The sequence below is a fragment of the Thunnus thynnus genome, chromosome 11, assembly GCF_963924715.1.
Source record: "Thunnus thynnus chromosome 11, fThuThy2.1, whole genome shotgun sequence".
Classification (NCBI taxonomy): Eukaryota; Metazoa; Chordata; class Actinopteri; order Scombriformes; family Scombridae; genus Thunnus; species Thunnus thynnus.
In genome coordinates, this window is record NC_089527.1 from 89,111 (window position 1) to 109,754 (window position 20,644).

General features: G+C 44.2%; 2 protein-coding genes, 1 long non-coding RNA gene and 1 pseudogene across 3 annotated transcripts; 3 read left to right on the top strand and 1 right to left on the bottom strand.

Annotated features, from left to right (window-relative positions):
- Window positions 1–11,942, top strand: LOC137192186 (scavenger receptor cysteine-rich type 1 protein M130-like). The gene is made up of 4 exons (XM_067602697.1): window positions 1–758; window positions 853–1,134; window positions 10,729–11,034; window positions 11,129–11,942. Exons 1-4 carry the CDS (start codon window positions 404–406, stop codon window positions 11,467–11,469), a joined length of 1,284 nt encoding a protein of 427 aa, XP_067458798.1. The 5' UTR covers window positions 1–403; the 3' UTR covers window positions 11,470–11,942.
- LOC137192185 (uncharacterized) lies at window positions 3,030–5,030 on the top strand (annotated as a pseudogene).
- Window positions 11,943–15,809: 3,867 nt separating the features above from the next.
- On the top strand, window positions 15,810–17,871 carry LOC137192188 (uncharacterized). The gene is made up of 3 exons (XM_067602698.1): window positions 15,810–16,897; window positions 17,535–17,617; window positions 17,738–17,871. Exons 1-3 carry the CDS (start codon window positions 16,450–16,452, stop codon window positions 17,855–17,857), a joined length of 651 nt encoding a protein of 216 aa, XP_067458799.1. The 5' UTR covers window positions 15,810–16,449; the 3' UTR covers window positions 17,858–17,871.
- An 81-nt stretch (window positions 17,872–17,952) lies between these two features.
- Window positions 17,953–20,222, bottom strand: LOC137192189 (uncharacterized). Its single transcript, XR_010930535.1, has 3 exons — window positions 20,032–20,222; window positions 19,854–19,924; window positions 17,953–18,040 (listed from the first exon to the last, which is right to left on the bottom strand). It is a non-coding gene; the product is annotated as an uncharacterized lncRNA (long non-coding RNA).
- Window positions 20,223–20,644: the final 422 nt, after the last annotated feature.

Sequence of the window (20,644 nt, forward strand, 5' to 3'; positions counted from 1 at the left end):
ATTCAAAGATCTGTTAGTCCTTTTATAGCAGGTTTTAATCTTGTGCTTTGACTTTTGTTTGTTAGGATGTCCTTTAGTTTACATTTGGATAACAGTTTGTGCTTTTAAAGATATTTTCAGAACAGTAATTCATCTACATACAGGTGGAAGTCAGACTTTACCAGTTTGTTCTGCCTCCTGCTTTAATGTGTTCATGTGTCTCCATCACCTGACGTCTGGGCTGCTTCTATGTGTTTCTCTTTCCCACAATGCTCCCACAAGATGGAGCCTGAGTAAGACAAGTTCAAATCCTACAACTAGCTTGAAATATTTCCTATAAATAAAGACTTGAGTCAGGTATGAATGTGCTCTCTCTCTTTATCAGTTCTTACTTTCAAATTCAGAAAAAGTTTTATTGGTATGAATGTTGCAGGTAAATATTCCCCAAACTAATGATGGTTCTCTCTCTCCAGACTCTGTCAGGCTGGTGAATGGGACTAGTCTGTGTTCAGGCAGACTGGAGGTGAAGTCTGAGCAGTCGTGGTCCTCAGTGTGTGAAGCCGACTTTGACCAGCAGGATGCAGAGGTGGTCTGTAAGGAGCTCGGCTGTGGGGCTCCTTCAGTCCTCCAGGGGGCGCTCTATGGAGAAGTGGAGGCTCCGATGTGGACCAAAGAGTTCCAGTGTGGAGGCTATGAGTCTGCTCTCCTGGACTGTGGAAGATCAGACTCAGCTAGAAGCACCTGCTCACCTGGCAAAGCTGTTGGACTCACCTGCTCAGGTAGAAGAGGAGCTGCAGCTTTGATTTGGCTTCATTTCTGTTCTAATGAAACTCACTTTATTCTTTTACTGATGACTCTCTTGTTTCTGTTCAGAGCCTGTCAGGTTGGTGGGAGGAGCCGGTCGCTGTGCAGGTACACTGGAGGTGAAACGATCCGAGTGGAGACCAGTGGAGGACTCTTACTGGACCCTGAAGGCAGCAGCAGCAGCCTGCAGAGATCTGGACTGTGGCTCTGCTGTTTCAACAGGAAGCAGATATGAAGCCTCACGCAGATCTGTATGGAGGATCAGATCTGACTGTGTTCATTCTGGATCTGCACTGAGGGACTGTGCATCATCATCTTCCTCTTCCTCCATCGTGGAGCTCACCTGCTCAGGTAAGTCCATCAGTGACATCATCTATGACAGTAATATTTTCCTTCCTCTGTCACAGTGATAGTCAGTGGCAGTAGCGGACTGTGGGGTCTTACACACACACACACACACACACACACACACACACACACACACACACCTCTTCTATACAGAGAAATGCATTATAGCCATAAAGACGCCTTTGCCTTTACTTTTTTACAGTGAGTCGGCATAAAGCCGCCTCCGTGTGAGCTTTTCATAGCGTAGCGGCGTTCTGGATTCAGAGGCATGACGGAGATCAGACTGATCAGAGCTGTAAACTCTGCCATAAGCAAGTAAAGAGACGTTACTAGGACGAGGGGAGGACATTTCTCTTTGTTTGACAACGTTAAAGTTAAGATAGACTTTTCTGTCGGCTTCCTGACTCATTTTAAAACAGACGAGAGAGAGAGAGAGAGAGCAGCTGTGGTCGAGTGAGCTAGAGAGTGAATGGAGAGAGGGAGCGCTAGTAACGTTAGTGAGGAAGCTGATGAATCAGATCATTAAAACGTTATTTTCTGATTGTTTCACAACGGTTACTTTCCAAAGCACAAACACACCTGCATCCCCGCACACCTCCTCAACCCTGCAGCTGTGCGCCGCACCACCTGATGTGGTCTGAATACGGGCTAAACAACAGCGTCAGCTCCCGGTCCTGCCGTGCCGGCTGTCACACAGAACAGCGAGGCGGATTACAGGCGCAGTATTCCCGCTTTGAACGGGCTGTGTAAAAGAGGCTGAAGTGCACTCATCACCAACAACTAACATCTAAACAATATAAAAACTACGTCATTAAGAATAAGTCCATTACAAAATCACCTTCTGACACCTGTTAACAAATGTACTCGAAGCACCGGCTCAACAAGCTGAAACTATGCTAACCTCGTTATTTCTCCCACACATGCATTAGCTAAACTGCCAACCCGGTCTTGCGATGGTAAACGTTCACTCATGTTGCTCAACAAAAAGACAACAAAGGAAAGATTTTCTGAAAGATAGAAATTAGGCCATATTCCTCACAGCAGCAAAGTCGAGCATTACCAACAACAATCTTAATCACCTCTATAGATAATTAATACAGCAGGACTCACCAGTCACTGGAAAACAAAATCCATCCTCCGTTCCTTTCTGCAATGCCTGCCTGCGTGAGACCTGCATGAGTCCTGCATGAGTCCTATGTAAGTCCTGCATGAGTCCTATGTGAGTCCTACCTGAGTCCTGAGTGAGTCCTGCGTGAGTCCTGCGTAAGTCCTGCATGAGTCCTATGTAAGTCCTGCATGAGTCCTATGTGAGTCCTGCGTGAGTCCTATGTGAGTCCTACCTGAGTCCTGTGTGAGTCCTGCGTGAGTCCTGCGTGAGTCCTATGTGAGTCCTATGTGAGTCCTACCTGAGTCCTGCATGAGTCCTGCGTGAGTCCTGCGTGAGTCCTACGTGAGACCTGCGTGAGACCTGCGTGGGTCCTGTGTGAGTCCTATGTGAGTCCTACCTGAGTCCTGCGTGAGTCCTATGTGAGTCCTACCTGAGTCCTACCCGAGTCCTGCGTGAGTCCTATGTGAGTCCTACCTGAGTCCTGCGTGAGTCCTGCGTGAGTCCTGCGTGAGTCCTGCGTGAGTCCTACGTGAGACCTGCGTGAGTCCTGCGTGGGTCCTGTGTGAGTCCTATGTGAGTCCTACCTGAGTCCTGCGTGAGTCCTATGTGAGTCCTACCTGAGTCCTGCGTAAGTCCTATGTGAGTCCTGCGTGAGACCTGCGTGAGTCCTGCGTGAGTTCTACCTGAGTCCTGCGTGAGACCTATGTGAGTCCTGCATGAGTCCTGCGTGAATCCTACATGAGTCCTGTGTGAGTCCTACCTGAGTCCTACGTGAGTCCTGTGTGAGACCTATGTGAGTCCTGCATGAGTCCTGCGTGAATCCTACATGAGTCCTGTGTGAGTCCTTCCTGAGTCCTACGTGAGTCCTGTGTGAGTCCTTCCTGAGTCCTGTGTGAGTCCTGCTGACGTGCTGACGTGCTACGGTAAGCGTATTGTATCATTTCCGGTTGCCGACTGTGTCTACTGATAGTGTTGTTGCTGCTCTCATCTCAGTTGATTTTCCTATATATATCACATTACTGTTGATTAATATCTGCTGTATATTTAAACTTTCGCTAGTTTTACACAAGCACTCTCAGCACTTTTCTGTTAGCGACTTTTCTCGCTAATCGCACTAGTTGTTAGTTACTTTAGCTCTGCAGCTAGCATTAGCAGCTAACTTAAACTAAGCAGTTAGCGATGGCTTCTCTCTCTCCCTCTCGTTCTCCTGCTCTCTCTTGCTCGGTGTGTCAAATGTTTAGTTATTCCTCTGCCTCCTTTAGTGATAGTGGTAAGTGTAATAAGTGTAGTCTATTTGCAGCACTGGAGGCAAGGCTTAGTGAATTGGAAGCGCGGCTCCGCACCATGGAAAAACAATCAGCAGCTAATGTAGTTAGCCAGCCCCTAGTATCCGGTGCGGGCCGACCTAGCGTAGCTCCTACTCCCCCGGTAGCTCCCAAGCAGCCGGGAAGCCAGGGCGGCTGGGTGACTGTCCGAAGGAAGCATAGCCCTAAGCAGAAGCCCACGGTTCACCACCAACCAGTTCATGTTTCTAACAGGTTCTCCCCACTCAGCGACACACCCGCTGAGAAACAAACTCTGATTATTGGCAGCTCCATAGTCAGAAACGTGAAGTTAGCGACACCAGTAGCTATAGTTAAATGTATTCCTGGGGCCAGAGCGGGCGACATTGAGTCAAGTTTAAAACTGCTGGATAAGAATAAACGTAAATATGGTACGATTGTTGTTCATGTCGGCGGCAACGACTCCCGATTACGCCAATCAGAGGTCACCAAAATTAATGTTGAGTCGGTGTGAACATTTGCAAAAACAATGTTGGACTCTGTAGTTTTCTCTGGACCGCTGCCTAATCTGACCAGTGATGTCATGTATAGCCGCATGTCACAATTCAACCGCTGGTTGTCGAGGTGGCGTCCAGCAAACGATGTGGGCTTCATAGATAATTGGCAGACTTTCTGGGGAAGACCTGGTCTGATTAGGAGAGACGGCATACATCCCACTCTGGATGGAGCTGCTCTGATATCCAGAAATATGGCCAAGTTTATTAGTAAACCAAAACCATGACAACCCAGAGCTGAGACCAGGAAGCAGAGCTGCAGTCCTACACGCTTCTCTGCACTTCCATTAGAGCAGTTACCCACCCAAAACCACATAGAGACTGTGTCTGTCCCCAAAACCACATAGAGACTGTGTCTGTCCCCCGACCACATAAATCAATTAAATCCAAAGTATATAAAAGAAGAGTCATTCATGAAAATCTAGTAAAAATTAAAACCACTGCTGCAATAGTACAACAAAATAAGATAATTAAATGTGGACTCTTGAACATTAGATCTCTTTCATCTAAAGCTGTTTTAGTAAACGATTTAATTTCAGATCATCGTATTGATTTATTTTGTCTCACTGAAACCTGGCTGTGTCATGAAGAATATGTCAGCCTTAATGAACCCACTCCCCCCAGTCATATTAATACTCATATTCCTCGAGACACTGGCCGAGGAGGAGGAGTTGCAGCCATTTTCAACTCAAGCCTAATCATTAACCCTAGACCTAAATTTAATTATAACTCATTCGAAAGCCTTGTTCTTAGTCTCTCAGCCAACCTGGAAAACTTTACAGCCAGTTCTATGTGTTATAGTGAACCGTCCTCCTGGTCCGTACTCTGAATTCCTATCTGAATTCTCAGAGTTTTTATCAAACTTAGTCCTTAGTACAGATAAAGTAATTATAGTAGGTGATTTTAATATTCATGTGGACGTTGATAGTGACAGTCTCAGCACTGCATTTATCTCATTATTAGACTCAATTGGCTTCTCTCAGTGTGTAAATAATCCCACTCACCGTCTTAACCACACCCTAGACCTTGTTCTAACTTATGGGATTGAAATTGAACATTTAATAATTTTTCCACAAAATCCTATTTTATCAGATCATTTTTTAATAACTTTTGAATTCCTATTACTGGATTACACACCATTAGACAAAAATGTCCTCACTAGATGTCTCTCTGATAGTGTTGTAGATAAATTTAAGGAAGCAATTCCATCAGTACTGAATTCACTGCCATGTCTCAATACTACAGAGGACTCTTATGTTAACTTTAGTTCCTCCCAAATTGATAATCTTGTTGATAGTGCTGCAGGCTCATTACGAATAACACTCGACTCCATCGCCCCCTTAAAAAGGAAGATAATAAAACATAAGAGGTTAGCTCCATGGTATAACTCCCAAACCTGCAAATTAAAGCAAACATCATGAAAATTGGAAAGGATTTGGCGTTCCACCAAAGTAGAAGATTCTCGCTTAGTCTGGCAAGATAGTGTTAAAACATATAGGAAGGCCCTCTGTAATGCCAGAGCTGCCTATTACTCAGCATTAATAGAAGAGAATAAAAACTGCCCTAGGTTCCTTTTCAGCACTTTGGCTGACAAAGAGTCATAACTCTACTGATCCATGTATTCCTATAGCTCTCAGTAGTAACGACTTTATGAGCTTCTTTAATGATAAAATTCTAACTATTAGAGACAAAATTAACCACCTCCTGCCCTCAACAGGCACCGTTCTCTCCCCAAACACAGGAACCTTAGAAACAGCAGTAAATCCTGACATATATTTGGACTGTTTTTCTCCAGTAGACTTGTCTGAACTAACTTCAATGATTTGTTCAGCTAAACCATCAACCTGTCTCTTAGACCCCATCCCAACTAGGCTGCTTAAGGAAGCCCTACCCTTAGTGAGCACTTCTTTACTAGATATGATCAATCTGTCTTTAGTAACAGGCTATGTACCACAGTCCTTTAAAGTAGCTGTAATTAAACCTCTTCTTAAGAAGCCTACTCTTGATTCAGGTGTTTTAGCCAATTATAGACCTATATCTAACCTTCCATTTTTCTCTAAGATCCTTGAGAAAGCAGTCTCTAATCAGTTATGTGACTTTCTACATAACAATAGTTTATTTGAGGATTTTCAGTCAGGATTTAGAGGCATCATAGCACAGAGACAGCACTGGTGAAAGTCACTAATGACCTCCTAACTGCATCAGACAAAGGATTTGTCTCTATACTTGTCCTGTTAGATCTTAGTGCTGCATTCGACACAATTGAACATCAAATCCTTTTGCAGAGACTGGAACATTTAATTGGCATTAAAGGAACTGCATTAAGCTGGTTTAAGTCTTATTTATCAGACTGATTTCAGTTTGTACATGTTAATGATGAATCCTCCGTGAAGGCAAAAGTTAGACATGGAGTTCCACAAGGTTCTGTACTTGGACCAATTCTATTCACCTTGTATATGCTTCCTTTAGGTAATATTATTAGGAAACACTCCATAAATGTTCATTGTTATGCAGATGACACCCAATTATATTTATCAATGAAGCCTGATGAAACCAATCAGTTAAACAAACTCCAAACATGCCTTAACGACATAAAGACCTGGATGACCTGCAATTTTCTGCTACTAAACTCAGATAAAACTGAAGTTATTGTGTTTGGCCCTAAACACCTTAGAGACACATTATCTAATGATATAGCTACTCTGGATGGCATTACCCTGGCCTCCAGCACCACCGTAAGGAATCTGGGAGTTATCTTTGATCAGGATATGTCCTTTAACTCCCACATAAATCAAATCTCAAGGACTGCCTTTTTTCACTTACGTAATATCACAAAAATCACATCCTGTCCCTAAAAGATGCAGAAAAACTAGTTCACGCATTTGTTACTTCTAGGCTGGATTATTGCAATTCCTTATTATCAGGCTGCCCTAACAAGTCTCTAAAGACTCTCCAGCTGGTCCAGAATGCAGCTGCACGTGTTCTGACTAAAACTAGAAAAAGAGATCACATTTCTCCCATTTTAGCTTCACTACATTGGCTTCCTGTAAAATTTAGAATAGAATTTAAAATCCTTCTCCTAACTTACAAAGCCCTTAATGGTCAGACACCATCATATCTTGAAGAGCTCATAATACCGTATTATCCCACTAGAACACTGCGCTCCCAGTATGCAGGCTTACTGGTGGTCCCTACAGTCTCTAAAAGTAGAATGGGAGGCAGAGCCTTCAGCTATCAGGCTCCTCTTCTATGGAACCATCTACCGGATTCAGTCCGGGGTGCAGACACCCTCTCTATGTTTAAGAGTAGGCTTAAAACTTTCCTTTTTGATAAAGCTTATAGTTAGGGCCGACCAGGCTCGCCTTGGATCAGCCCTTAGTTATGCTGCTATAGGCCTAGACTGCTGGGGGACTTCCCATGATGCACTGAGCTCCTCTCTCCTCCTCCTCCTCTCCATCTGTATGCATTCATGTAACATCAATGCATGTCACTAACTTTGCTTCTTCCCCGGAGTTTTTTGTGCTTTCTCATCTCACAGGAAAACCTGGGTTCTGGGCTGAGCCTTCGCGGTCCTTCACAGTCCTGATGGCATCCTTCCCTGGCTGTTGCTGCTTGTGCTGCTTGTTGTTGTTGTTTGTGATTGTTGTTCTTCTGTCCCCCCTCCCCCTTTCCCTCTCTCTTTCTCTCTCTCAACCCAACCGGTCAAAGCAGATGGCCGCCCACCAAGAGCCGGGGTCTGCTTGAGGTTTCTACCCGTTAAAGGGGAGTTTTTCCTTACCGCTGTCGCCAAGTGCTGCTCATGGGGGAATTGTTGGGTCTCTGTAAATTAAAGAGTACGGTCTTGACCTGCTCTATGTGAAAAGTGCCTTGAGATGACTTCTGTTGTGATATGGCGCTATATAAATAAAAATTGATTGATTGATTGATTGATACCTCAGTCCTACGTGAGTCCTGCATGAGTCCTGCGTGAGTCCTGCGTGAGTCCTACATGAGTCCTGTGTGAGTCCTACATGAGTCCTGTGTGAGTCCTACATGAGTCCTTTGTGAGTCCTACCTGAGTCCTACGTGAGTCCTGCATGAGTCCTGCATGAGTCCTACGTGAGTCCTGCGTGAGTCCTGCGTGAGTCCTGCGTGAGACCTGCGTGAGTCCTACGTGAGTCCTACCTGAGTCTTACGTGAGACCTGCGTGAGACCTGCGTGAGTCCTGCGTGAGTCCTGCGTGAGACCTACGTGAGTCCTGCGTGAGACCTACGTGAGTCCTGCGTGAGTCCTGCGTGAGTCCTACCTGAGTCTTACGTGAGACCTGCGTGAGACCTACGTGAGTCCTACGTGAGTCCTACGTGAGTCCTACCTGAGTCTTACGTGAGACCTGCGTGAGACCTGCGTGAGTCCTGCGTGAGGTCTGCGTGAGTCCTGCGTGAGTCCTGCGTGAGACCTACGTGAGTCCTGCGTGAGTCCTGCGTGAGACCTGCGTGAGTCCTGCGTGAGTCCTGCGTGAGTCCTGCGTGAGACCTGCGTGAGTCCTGCGTGAGTCCTGCGTGAGGCAAAGGCAGAGGCAGACACATCCAGTTCTAGCTCCAGATACTGGGTTTATGGTTATGATAGTAACTGAAATCAAACAAAATATTTTTTAAAAATCACATAAATTATTTTAATAACTCATTAAATAAAATTGTTTTAATAACCTTATAATTACTGATGTGTAATATTTTATGAACTAATAATGACACCTCTCATAAATGGTCGGGCCTGCAGAGAAGGTCCTGAAGGTCCTGACGGACCTCCTCTGGTCGCTGGTTTCCATTGGACTGAACTGTAAACTTATCCAGGACGACGGCATCCTAAAGGGTAGAGAAGTTAGCTTGTTCCTGGAGGCTCATTGCTTCAAACTGAGACAATCTGCAGCTTTAAGCAACCTGCTGTGGTTCACTCACACACCCTGCAGTTCTCCTGAGCAGCTCAGTCACATCCACCTTACAAGCAACAACTACATTACTAATTAATATACTTGTTGCTTGCTGCCTAAACAAATAAGCAACTGTTTGCTAACAAGTTCAATATATCAAGTTAAAAGCTGATGATATGTCAGTGTTGTGTTCACTACTTGTTTCTGATGGAAACTATTGTGCGTGCAGTGTTGTATGAATGTCTTATTAACATGTTGATCAGCTGTTTTCTGTCTGATCTGAAGGCAGCTGAGGATGTTAATCTGTTTCCTCCTCTGCTCTCTGACTCCTCTGTATTACACATGAATGTAGGAGTTCTCTGTGTTGTGTGATCACCTCTCACTGATCAACGTTCATTTATTTCAACCAAAGCCGTTTCTACTCAAACCAAATCTGCATCATATTCCATCTGCATATATATGACAACAAATTCTACTTTTTACTCATAAAAAACTTCATTTAAGGAATTTAGCTGCATTAACATCAAGATCAAAACAAACTATAAACAAAATGAAATATTTTGATCAAAATGTTTTGAATAAACTATAAATTGATGAACAAGAATAAACATAAAATTGAGTGTAATAAAGTGACACCAGCAAGATCAAGTCTGATCCCAAATCAGACAACTACAGTATTATTTTTAGGGCCTAATGAAACTAAAGGTGCAAATGAACTACAAAGAAATAACAAATTACACACAATTATCACTATGAAGATTAAAACAGAAGACTTTCAGTTATCATCATCATCATCATCACTGAAGGATAAGTCCTTTTGCAAACCATAGTGACAGTGCATAAAATATGTGTGTAAACGTTGTCCTTGATCTAGTGATGTCACTGTCAGACTGTCAGACTTGACCGACTCAGCCATCAACGTCAGTACGTCAACATGTGAGAATCTGATGATAACTGTGAAACTGGTTTGTTGTGAGCAGGGCTGTAGTGGTAAAAAAAGCTCGAGTAAACCCTACCTTACCTCAGCCACACCGTCTATATGCTCCTTAATATAGATCCATGTTTGTAATATAACTAAACAACTCAACTGACTTAAGAGGAACTCATTTCCTCAAACTTAAAGCCAAATCAAGACAACAGTTTGACTTCTAGATGAATCAGCATTTAGTGTTTATAACAGAAACTATCTGTCAGTTTTAGTGCTGTGTTTCCAACAGTTACTGAGGTCACCGACCTTTTAACAGCTGTAGAAATCATCATGTTAATAGAGTTGTTGTGTAGTGTTAGTGCCTGTATTCAAAGATCTGTTAGTCCTTTTATAGCAGGTTTTAATCTTGTGCTTTGACTTTTGTTTGTTAGGATGTCCTTTAGTTTACATTTGGATAACAGTTTGTGCTTTTAAAGATATTTTCAGAACAGTAATTCATCTACATACAGGTGGAAGTCAGACTTTACCAGTTTGTTCTGCCTCCTGCTTTAATGTGTTCATGTGTCTCCATCACCTGACGTCTGGGCTGCTTCTATGTGTTTCTCTTTCCCACAATGCTCCCACAAGATGGAGCCTGAGTAAGACAAGTTCAAATCCTACAAATAGCTTGAAATATTTTCTATAAATAAAGACTTGAGTCAGGTATGAATGTGCTCTCTCTCTTTATCAGTTCTTACTTTCAAATTCAGAAAAAGCTTTATTGGTATGAATGTTGCAGGTAAATATTCCCCAAACTAATGATGGTTCTCTCTCTCCAGACTCTGTCAGGCTGGTGAATGGGACTAGTCTGTGTTCAGGCAGACTGGAGGTGAAGTCTGAGCAGTCGTGGTCCTCAGTGTGTGAAGCTGACTTTGACCAGCAGGATGCAGAGGTGGTCTGTAGGGAGCTCGGCTGTGGGGCTCCTTCAGTCCTCCAGGGGGCGCTCTATGGAGAAGTGGAAGCTCCGATGTGGACCAAAGAGTTCCAGTGTGGAGGCCATGAGTCTGCTCTCCTGGACTGTGGAAGATCAGACTCAGCTAGAAGCACCTGCTCACCTGGCAAAGCTGTTGGACTCACCTGCTCAGGTAGAAGAGGAGCTGCAGCTTTGATTTGGCTTCATTTCTGTTCTAATGAAACTCACTTTATTCTTTTACTGATGACTCTCTTGTTTCTGTTCAGAGCCTGTCAGGTTGGTGGGAGGAGCCGGTCGCTGTGCAGGTACACTGGAGGTGAAACGATCCGAGTGGAGACCAGTGGAGGACTCTTACTGGACCCTGAAGGCAGCAGCAGCAGCCTGCAGAGATCTGGACTGTGGCTCTGCTGTTTCAACAGGAAGCAGATATGAAGCCTCACGCAGATCTGTATGGAGGATCAGATCTGACTGTGTTCAGTCTGGATCTAGACTGAGGGAATGTGCATTATCATATTCCTCTTCCTCCATCGTGAAGCTCACCTGCTCAGGTAAGTCCATCAATGACATCATCTATGACAGTAATATTTTCCTTCCTCTGTCACAGTGATAGTCAGTGGCAGTAGCGGACTGTGGGGTCTTGCACACACACACACACACACACACACACACACACACACACCTCTTCTATACAGAGAAACGCATTCTAGCCATAAAGACGCCTTTGCCTTTACTTTTTTACAGTGAGTCGGCATAAAGCCGCCTCCGTGTGAGCTTTTCATAGCGTAGCGGCGTTCTGGATTCAGAGGCATGACGGAGATCAGACTGATCAGAGCTGTAAACTCTGCCATAAGCAAGTAAAGAGACGTTACTAGGACGAGGGGAGGACATTTCTCTTTGTTTGACAACGTTAAAGTTAAGATAGACTTTTCTGTCGGCTTCCTGACTCATTTTAAAACAGACGAGAGAGAGAGAGAGAGAGCAGCTGTGGTCGAGTGAGCTAGAGAGTGAATGGAGAGAGGGAGCGCTAGTAACGTTAGTGAGGAAGCTGATGAATCAGATCATTAAAACGTTATTTTCTGATTGTTTCACAACGGTTACTTTCCAAATCATAAACACACCTGCATCCCCGCACACCTCCTCAACCCTGCAGCTGTACGCCGCACCGCCTGATATGGTCTGAATACGGGCTAAACAACAGCGTCAGCTCCCGGTCCTGCCGTGCCGGCTGTCACACAGAACAGCGAGGCGGATTACAGGCGCAGTATTCCCGCTTTGAACGGGCTGTGTAAAAGAGGCTGAAGTGCTCTCATCACCAACAACTATCATCTAAACAATATAAAACTACGTCATTAAGAATAAGTCCATTACAAAATCACCTTCTGACACCTGTTAACAAATGTACTCGAAGCACCGGCTCAACAAGCTGAAACTATGCTAACCTGGTTATTTCTCCCACACATGCATTAGCTAAACTGCCAACCCGGTCTTCCGATGGTAAACGTTCACTCATGTTGCTCAACAAAAAGACAATAAAGGAAAGATTTTCTGAAAGATAGAAATTAGGCCATATTTCTCACAGCAGCAAAGTCGAGCATTACCAACAACAATCTTAATCACCTCTATAGATAATTAATACAGCAGGACTCACCAGTCACTGGAAAACAAAATCCATCCTCCGTTCCTTTCTGCAATGCCTGCCTGCGTGAGTCCTGCGTGAGACCTGCATGAGTCCTGCGTGAGACCTGCATGAGTCCTGCGTGAGTCCTGCGTGAGTCCTGCGCGAGTCCTACGTGAGACTTGCGTGAGTCTTACGTGAGTCCTGCGTGAGACCTGCGTGAGTCCAGCGTGAGTACTACGTGAGTCCTGCGTGAGTCCAGCGTGAGTCCTGCGTGAGTCCTGCGTGAGTACTACATGAGTCCTGCGTGAGTCCTACGTGAGTCCTGCGTGAGACCTGCGTGTGTCCTGCGCGAGTCCTGCGTGAGACCTGCGTGTGTCCTGCGCGAGTCCTGCGCGAGACCTGCGTGAGACCTGCGTGAGTCCAGCGTGAGTCCTGCGTGAGTCCTGCGTGAGTCCTGCGTGAGTCCTGCGCGAGACCTGCGCGAGACCTGCGTGAGTCCTGCGCGAGACCTGCGCGAGACCTGCGCGAGTCCAGCGTGAGACCTGCGTGAGTCCTGCGTGTGTCCAGCGTGAGTCCTGCGTGAGTCCTGCGCGAGACCTGCGTGAGTCCAGCGTGAGTACTACGTGAGTCCTGCGTGAGTACTATGTGAGTCCTGCGTGAGTCCTGCGTGAGTCCAGCGTGAGTCCTGCGTGAGTCCTGCGTGAGTCTAGCGTGAGTCCTGCGTGAGTCCTGCGTGAGTCCAGCGTGAGTAGTACGTGAGACCTGCGTGAGTCCTGCGTGAGACCTGCGTGAGTCCAGCGTGAGTCCTGCGTGAGTCCTGCGTGAGTCCTGCGCGAGACCTGCGTGAGACCTGCGTGAGTCCAGCGTGAGTCCTGCGCGAGTCCTACGTGAGACTTGCGTGAGTCTTACGTGAGTCCTGCGTGAGACCTGCGTGAGTCCAGCGTGAGTACTACGTGAGTCCTGCGTGAGTCCAGCGTGAGTCCTGCGTGAGTCCTGCGTGAGTCCTGCGTGAGTCCTGCGTGAGTACTACATGAGTCCTGCGTGAGTCCTACGTGAGTCCTGCGTGAGACCTGCGTGTGTCCTGCGCGAGTCCTGCGCGAGACCTGCGTGTGTCCTGCGCGAGTCCTGCGCGAGACCTGCGTGAGACCTGCGTGAGTCCAGCGTGAGTCCTGCGTGAGTCCTGCGTGAGTCCTGCGCGAGACCTGCGCGAGTCCTGCGCGAGACCTGCGCGAGACCTGCGCGAGTCCAGCGTGAGACCTGCGTGAGTCCTGCGTGTGTCCAGCGTGAGTCCTGCGTGAGTCCTGCGCGAGACCTGCGTGAGTCCAGCGTGAGTACTACGTGAGTCCTGCGTGAGTACTATGTGAGTCCTGCGTGAGTCCTGCGTGAGTCCAGCGTGAGTCCTGCGTGAGTCCTGCGTGAGTCCTGCGTGAGTCCAGCGTGAGTAGTACGTGAGACCTGCGTGAGTCCTGCGTGAGACCTGCGTGAGTCCAGCGTGAGTCCTGCGTGAGTCCTGCGTGAGTCCTGCGCGAGACCTGCGCGAGACCTGCGCGAGTCCTGCGCGAGTCCTGCGTGAGTCCTGCGTGAGTCCTGCGCGAGACCTGCGCGAGACCTGCGTGAGTCCTGCGCGAGACCTGCGCGAGACCTGCGCGAGTCCAGCGTGAGACCTGCGTGAGTCCTGCGTGTGTCCAGCGTGAGTCCTGCGTGAGTCCTGCGCGAGACCTGCGTGAGTCCAGCGTGAGTACTACGTGAGTCCTGCGTGAGTACTATGTGAGTCCTGCGTGAGTCCTGCGTGAGTCCAGCGTGAGTCCTGCGTGAGTCCTGCGTGAGTCTAGCGTGAGTCCTGCGTGAGTCCTGCGTGAGTCCAGCGTGAGTAGTACGTGAGACCTGCGTGAGTCCAGCGTGAGTCCTGCGTGAGTCCTGCGTGAGTCCAGCGTGAGTCCTGCGTGAGTCCTGCGTGAGTCCAGCGTGAGTCCTGCGTGAGTCCTGCGTGAGTCCAGCGTGAGTCCTGCGTGAGTCCTGCGTGAGTCCTGCGTGAGGCAGACACATCCAGTTCTAGCTCCAGATACTGGGTTTATGGTTATGATAGTAACTGAAATCAAACAAAATATTTTTTAAAAATCACATAAATTAGTTTAATAACTAATTAAATAAAATTGTTTTAATAACCTTATAATTACTGATTTGTAATATTTTATGAACTAATAATGACACCTCTCATAAATGGTCGGGCCTGCAGAGAAGGTCCTGAAGGTCCTGACAGACCTCCTCTGGTCGCTGGTTTCCATTGGACTGAACTGTAAACTTATCCAGGACGACGGCATCCTAAAGGGTAGAGAAGTTAGCTTGTTCCTGGAGGCTCATTGCTTCAAACTGAGACAATCTGCAGCTTTAAGCAACCTGCTGTGGTTCACTCACACACCCTGCAGTTCTCCTGAGCAGCTCAGTCACATCCACCTTACAAGCAACAACTACATTACTAATTAATATACTTGTTGCTTGCTGCCTAAACAAATAAGCAACTGTTTGCTAACAAGTTCAATATATCAAGTTAAAAGCTGATGATATGTCAGTGTTGTGTTCACTACTTGTTTCTGATGGAAACTATTGTGCATGCAGTGTTGTATGAATGTCTTATTAACATGTTGATCAGCTGTTTTCTGTCTGATCTGAAGGCAGCTGAGGATGTTAATCTGTTTCCTCCTCTGCTCTCTGACTCCTCTGTATTACACATGAATGTAGGAGTTCTCTGTGTTGTGTGATCACCTCTCACTGATCAACGTTCATTTATTTGAACCAAAGCCGTTTCTACTCAAACCAAATCTGCATCATATTCCATCTGCATATATATGACAACAAATTCTACTTTTTACTCATAAAAAACTTCATTTAAGGAATTTAGCTGCATTAACATCAAGATCAAAACAAACTATAAACAAAATAAAATATTTTGATCAAAATGTTTTGAATAAACTATAAATTGATGAGCAGCAATAAACAAAATTCTTCAATCAGTTCTTTACTTTCTCCTTGTTTTTCTTTCAACACCATTAACGTTACATCCTGTGATTCTTCCTCACTTCTGTCTCGTCTCTCCTGATTCCTTCACTCAGTCTGGAAATGTAAAAAGCTTCATCTTAAGAGTCTGACAGAGCATGAAGCAGAACTTTAACTTGTACGGTGTTAATTACAGTAACTGTGGACAAACGACACACAGTGTGAATACATCAGCAGTCAAGCTATCAAACTATCAGCTACATTAACATTACTGTAATGTAAAGCAGCAGCAGATAAACTGGACGCTTAAACAACACTAATGTCAATTTATAAAACTTCTGCATCACTGAAGAGTTTTTCTAGCTACTTACTTTGTTGTCTTTTGTCTGACAGATTATTATTTGATGCTGCACATGTCAGTTAATGTCATATATGATCCTCTGAACTCTGATTCATTCGTCTGTCTCATGAAAGCAGCTCCAGTCTGCCTGCTAGCTTCAGCACGGAGGGTTCGTTTGTTTTAACACCAGCGCAGCAGGAGTGGGTGGTGGTTTGTTGGTCCGTGTTAACACTAACAGACGTCTCCGTGTCTCATAAAAGGACACAATGTTCCAACAGAAAACAAAACAAGCGCTCCTAGAAGCTCCAACAGAAACTGTGGTAGGAAGCCAGTCTGAGCTAACAGCTGTAAAGTGATGGAAAGTTTGCTTAAACACTGTTTCAGAATTTGAGAGGTGGGTAAACGGCGTTTATGTGCGTTTAGCCTCCACTACAGCCCTGCTTGTAAGACAAAGAGCTCTCGGATTAAAAACTCCTTTTCATTTAAACCGCATTTTATTTTAGCCATTGTGAGCTTAAATAATGTTTGTATTTTAGATCAACACAAAAGGACGTTTGGTGTTAATTTATATTTGAGGAGAGAAGAAATACGTTGGTGCAACGGGGCCCTCTAGTGGTCACAGGGGTCGTACACACATGAGTAGTCTGTGTGTAGCAAGAAAAGGCCTTAATTTGAACAAACTAATGAGGAGAACACAACAACATTCAGCTTTTCACAGAGGAAGAAGGATTCATCATCTCTCTGTGTTTACAGACCTGCTGCTTCAGCCAATCATCTCTGTGTCTTCTACCATGGACGGGGTCTCCGAGGCCCAGCAGCAGGGGTTTCAGGTGCGTCGGGGCTCCAACTTCACCATCAGCTGCTCCGTCCAGCCTCAGTACCCAGGAGGCTCCTTCCAGCTCACCTTCACCTCCTCCTACAAGGCACACATCTACACCCAGCCAGCTGTCAATCACTCTGCTGACTTCCTGTTTCCTGCTGCAGACCCCGCCCACCAAGGAAACTACAGCTGTGTTTATGGCGTCTATGTTTTTGCTCATAACTTCTTCTCTGAGAGCCGTCTGCTGTCTCTCACTGTCACAGGTAAGCTGAAGCAGAGTGTGAAGCTCAGTGGAACTGAGACGTCACACTGACTTTGTTTCCATGTTTGTAAAACATGATAAAAAGTCATCAGGCAGCAGGACCGACCCAGCGACCTACAGAGAGCTGAGGCAGAATCTGATGAAGGAACTGTAAACTGTTTCCTTCCCGGCTTCTTTAATGTTATTGAACCATAACAACTGTGTTGTAGTGAAAAGTAAAAGACAGCAAACGAGTCAGTGAAGCCAGATAAGCACTATAATGATAATAAACAGGACTTTACATGATGAGCTGAATGTCATCAGGAGAACTCAGAGCTTCACCAGGATCACATTTGATTTAACTGCATGTAAAGATGTTGATTGTTAACAATCAGTTGAATCATTTCAACCAGACAGGAGCTTTAAGGAGACAATCAGCAGACTTTCATTCATTCTTTCAAACCGGCTGTAAACACATGAGTTGTTTTTGTCCAACATCATCAGCATACAGAGGAGATCAGATGAACTTATAATCAACAAGCTGCTTCACACTTCAGTGATTTTAGGAGATTTAACGTCACTAAAGTTTCTGTTTGATGGGAGCCGTTGTTCTCATGATGTCATGTGATCTAATGTGATGACTGAATGTGTCTCGTCAGATCCAACAGTTCATATCATCAGACTGGTCATCCTGCCGGTGACTCTGCTGTTGGTCGTCGCTGTCGTCTTTTTCATCCTGAAGGTACTGAACACATGTTTGTTGTTTAGAGGACTGGTTGAAATGAAGCACTCAGCCTGTTTATATTGAACTGAAGAGAGGAATGATGCAGTAACTTAGATCTGTGTTGTCATGTCTCTCCAGGCCAGCAGGGGGCAGAAGTCAGGCCCACAGGAGAACATTGAGCTGGATTCTTATAACCTCGGTGTTTCCAGAGCTGAAGGAGAGCCGGCTGAAGAGGAAGGAGCCCAGGGAGCAGAGTAGGACCTCCAAGGAGCCACAAACCACTGAAGAAGAAAATCATCTTTGGTTTCATCTCTCCTCTCAGTCTCAGCGAGGTTATTGCAGCCCAGTACGGCGAGGAATGACGTCCATACTGGTCGATTCCACAGCTTCTGATTTACATCCAGCACCAACGCTCAGTGCCACAACAGGAAGTAGCGAGACCTTTATTAAGACCAGTAGAAGAAGAGCAGAGAGGATATCTGATTGGACCATTTGTAACATGATTATCTGTATATAGTTATATTTTATCATCATTAACTTCTCTCATGTGAACAGCTGTAACTTTTTTACTTAAAGATTTTGATGAATCCAGAGTTTTATGGTCTCATCTGGATAAATGTTGAGTCAACAAATCATTTAAAAATCCATCCAGATGTTTGATGAGTTTATATCTTTTTTCTTCACTGTCTTTTATATTCTATAAACTACTTATTCAGCTGAAATGTGTTATTGCTTCTTTTAAGAATATTTGCTTTTTGAGTTAAAGTAACTGAATAAAAGAAAAAGTTATCGAGTGAAATCAAATGTTTTATCTTTGTTTTGCTGTTTTTATGAAAAAATCTGATGTTTGACAGAATTTAAAGCACATGTGTTTCTGCTGAATGTTCACTCATTTATTATATGTGACAGTTTCATGCTAATAAATCAGTTTCTAATGTATCAATAACACTTTTACACTTTACACTGTTTTATTTTGAATGTCAGACCCCCAAATATAATCAGCATTTCCATGATATTCTGGTCAGTTTAGTGCACCTCTCCCTCTCTACACTGAAAATCAAATAATACAATTATTGTTTGATTTGTGACAATAAAAGAAAAAGACAGAAACAAAGTGTTAAACTGCACTTATAAGGACACAATCAGATGTGTTGATGTCTGACTGTTGGTGCTGCAGTTTGACTTCCAGCTCAGCTGATACAACACATGACACCTGTGTGATGTCACTGATGTCAGGTGAGTCCATCATGAGAGAATCCAGAGCGAAACACACAGGAGACAAAGTGAACACATCAGATCACATCAGCTTTCTGCTCGGCTTCTCATTTACTGTCAGCGTGCAGCAGATAATGATTCACATCAGGGTTTCAAACCTCCACCAAACGCTCTGTTGAAAGCAGTTAGTTTGACTTTAAAGTGTGTTTAGTTGCAGCAGCAGACTGAAGGAAACATCTTAACCAGCAGAGTGTGAAGAGAAAACCAACCAAAACCTTCTCACACAGTGACGTTCTCTCCTTCTGCAGCCAACAACATCCAAAGCAACTTGAGACAGTTTGACTTTCTGTGTCCTCTTTGTTCATTTGTATTATTTTGTTAGAAGTGTCGGCCAGGTCTCTCTCCTCACATTTAACATTTGTCACTCAGCTTTTGTTTGTTTTGTGTTTTTTTTAAATGTTTAAGTCAAACCTCAGAAAAATATGCACATAAAGCAGAATGTACAGTCTTTGTACCTTCATCTCAATGGATTTCCTGTTCTGAAGCACAGGGTTTATATAGAATACAGAATGTAGAAATAGAATTTATTAAAAAAAAGGCTCGAAATTCTCTCATTTTTTTATTTGCAAGTTTCATTTTTCTTGATAAGGTGTCTCCTGTAGGGTTAATATAAACCCTAATCCTTCAACATTACTAACAACAGCTACAATATTAACAGTTCAGTTATACGTCGGCTGTGTCTATAAATAAGCACAGACACAGTGGTCTGCCCACAGTATGCTTAGCAATCTCCCAACTATTTTATTAAACTTAACAGCCTCCCGTGTAATTTGTCAAACTCTAAACTTTTCCAACTTCAACATGAATTGGCTGCAAAATGATTGCAAGTCCTCTGTTAATATATCAAATCCACTAATCTGTCAACAGCAGCCTCGTCCAAAAACTATAGACTTCAGATCATTTATCATCATTGATGAACCTGACAAAGAAGATTATGTCATTTTTAAACAGTACTTTGCCTTAAACATCATCACAATACCTGCTAGTTTTCCCTTTAGCGAGGTGCATGAAGTCCCGCTGCAGAGAATGACTGACATCCTCACTGACGACCTGCATGATGAGACGACAGATTACATTTTCATTTTTATTTTGACCCCATAACAGCGTGTTGACATGTAAATATAAACGCAACAGACAGGGGGCGCTGTTTCACTTACTGCATTTGAATACTGTCCACCGTACAGCAGGTTACGTCTTTAAAGATGAAAGTTCAAATGCTGTTTTCATTTTCAAATTGAAGAAAAATGCATTTTAATTTTAATTGTGAGGTAAATATTGATGTATAAATGGAAAATCAGGTTACATTGTTTATATTGCATTTTAATTTTCAAATTTGAATAACATTTGAATATTGTCCGCAGTACAGCAAGTACGACTTTGAAAAATTAAATGTCAAACAACTTTTCCGTTTTCATTTTAGTACAGTTTTATTTAATTTTAATATGTCCATCCAGTATGTCAACATAACAATGCAAATTGTATTATTGCATTTTCATTTTCATTTTTACTCAAGTAAAACATACATACAGTATTATAATGCTATTATGGAATAACATTTTCATTTTCAAGTTTACATAATCATGCCCCCATAGGCTTCCATACAGTTCGCTCAGAAATATTAACATATAATCTCCAATATAATAGGAATGATGTTCCATCAGTGGATCAATCACATCATGAGAGATAGAGATCATTATTCATTGATCCTTCATGTCCAAAGCTTCATGCTGATTGTTTAAATTTAAACTGAGATTAATAAATCAATCAATC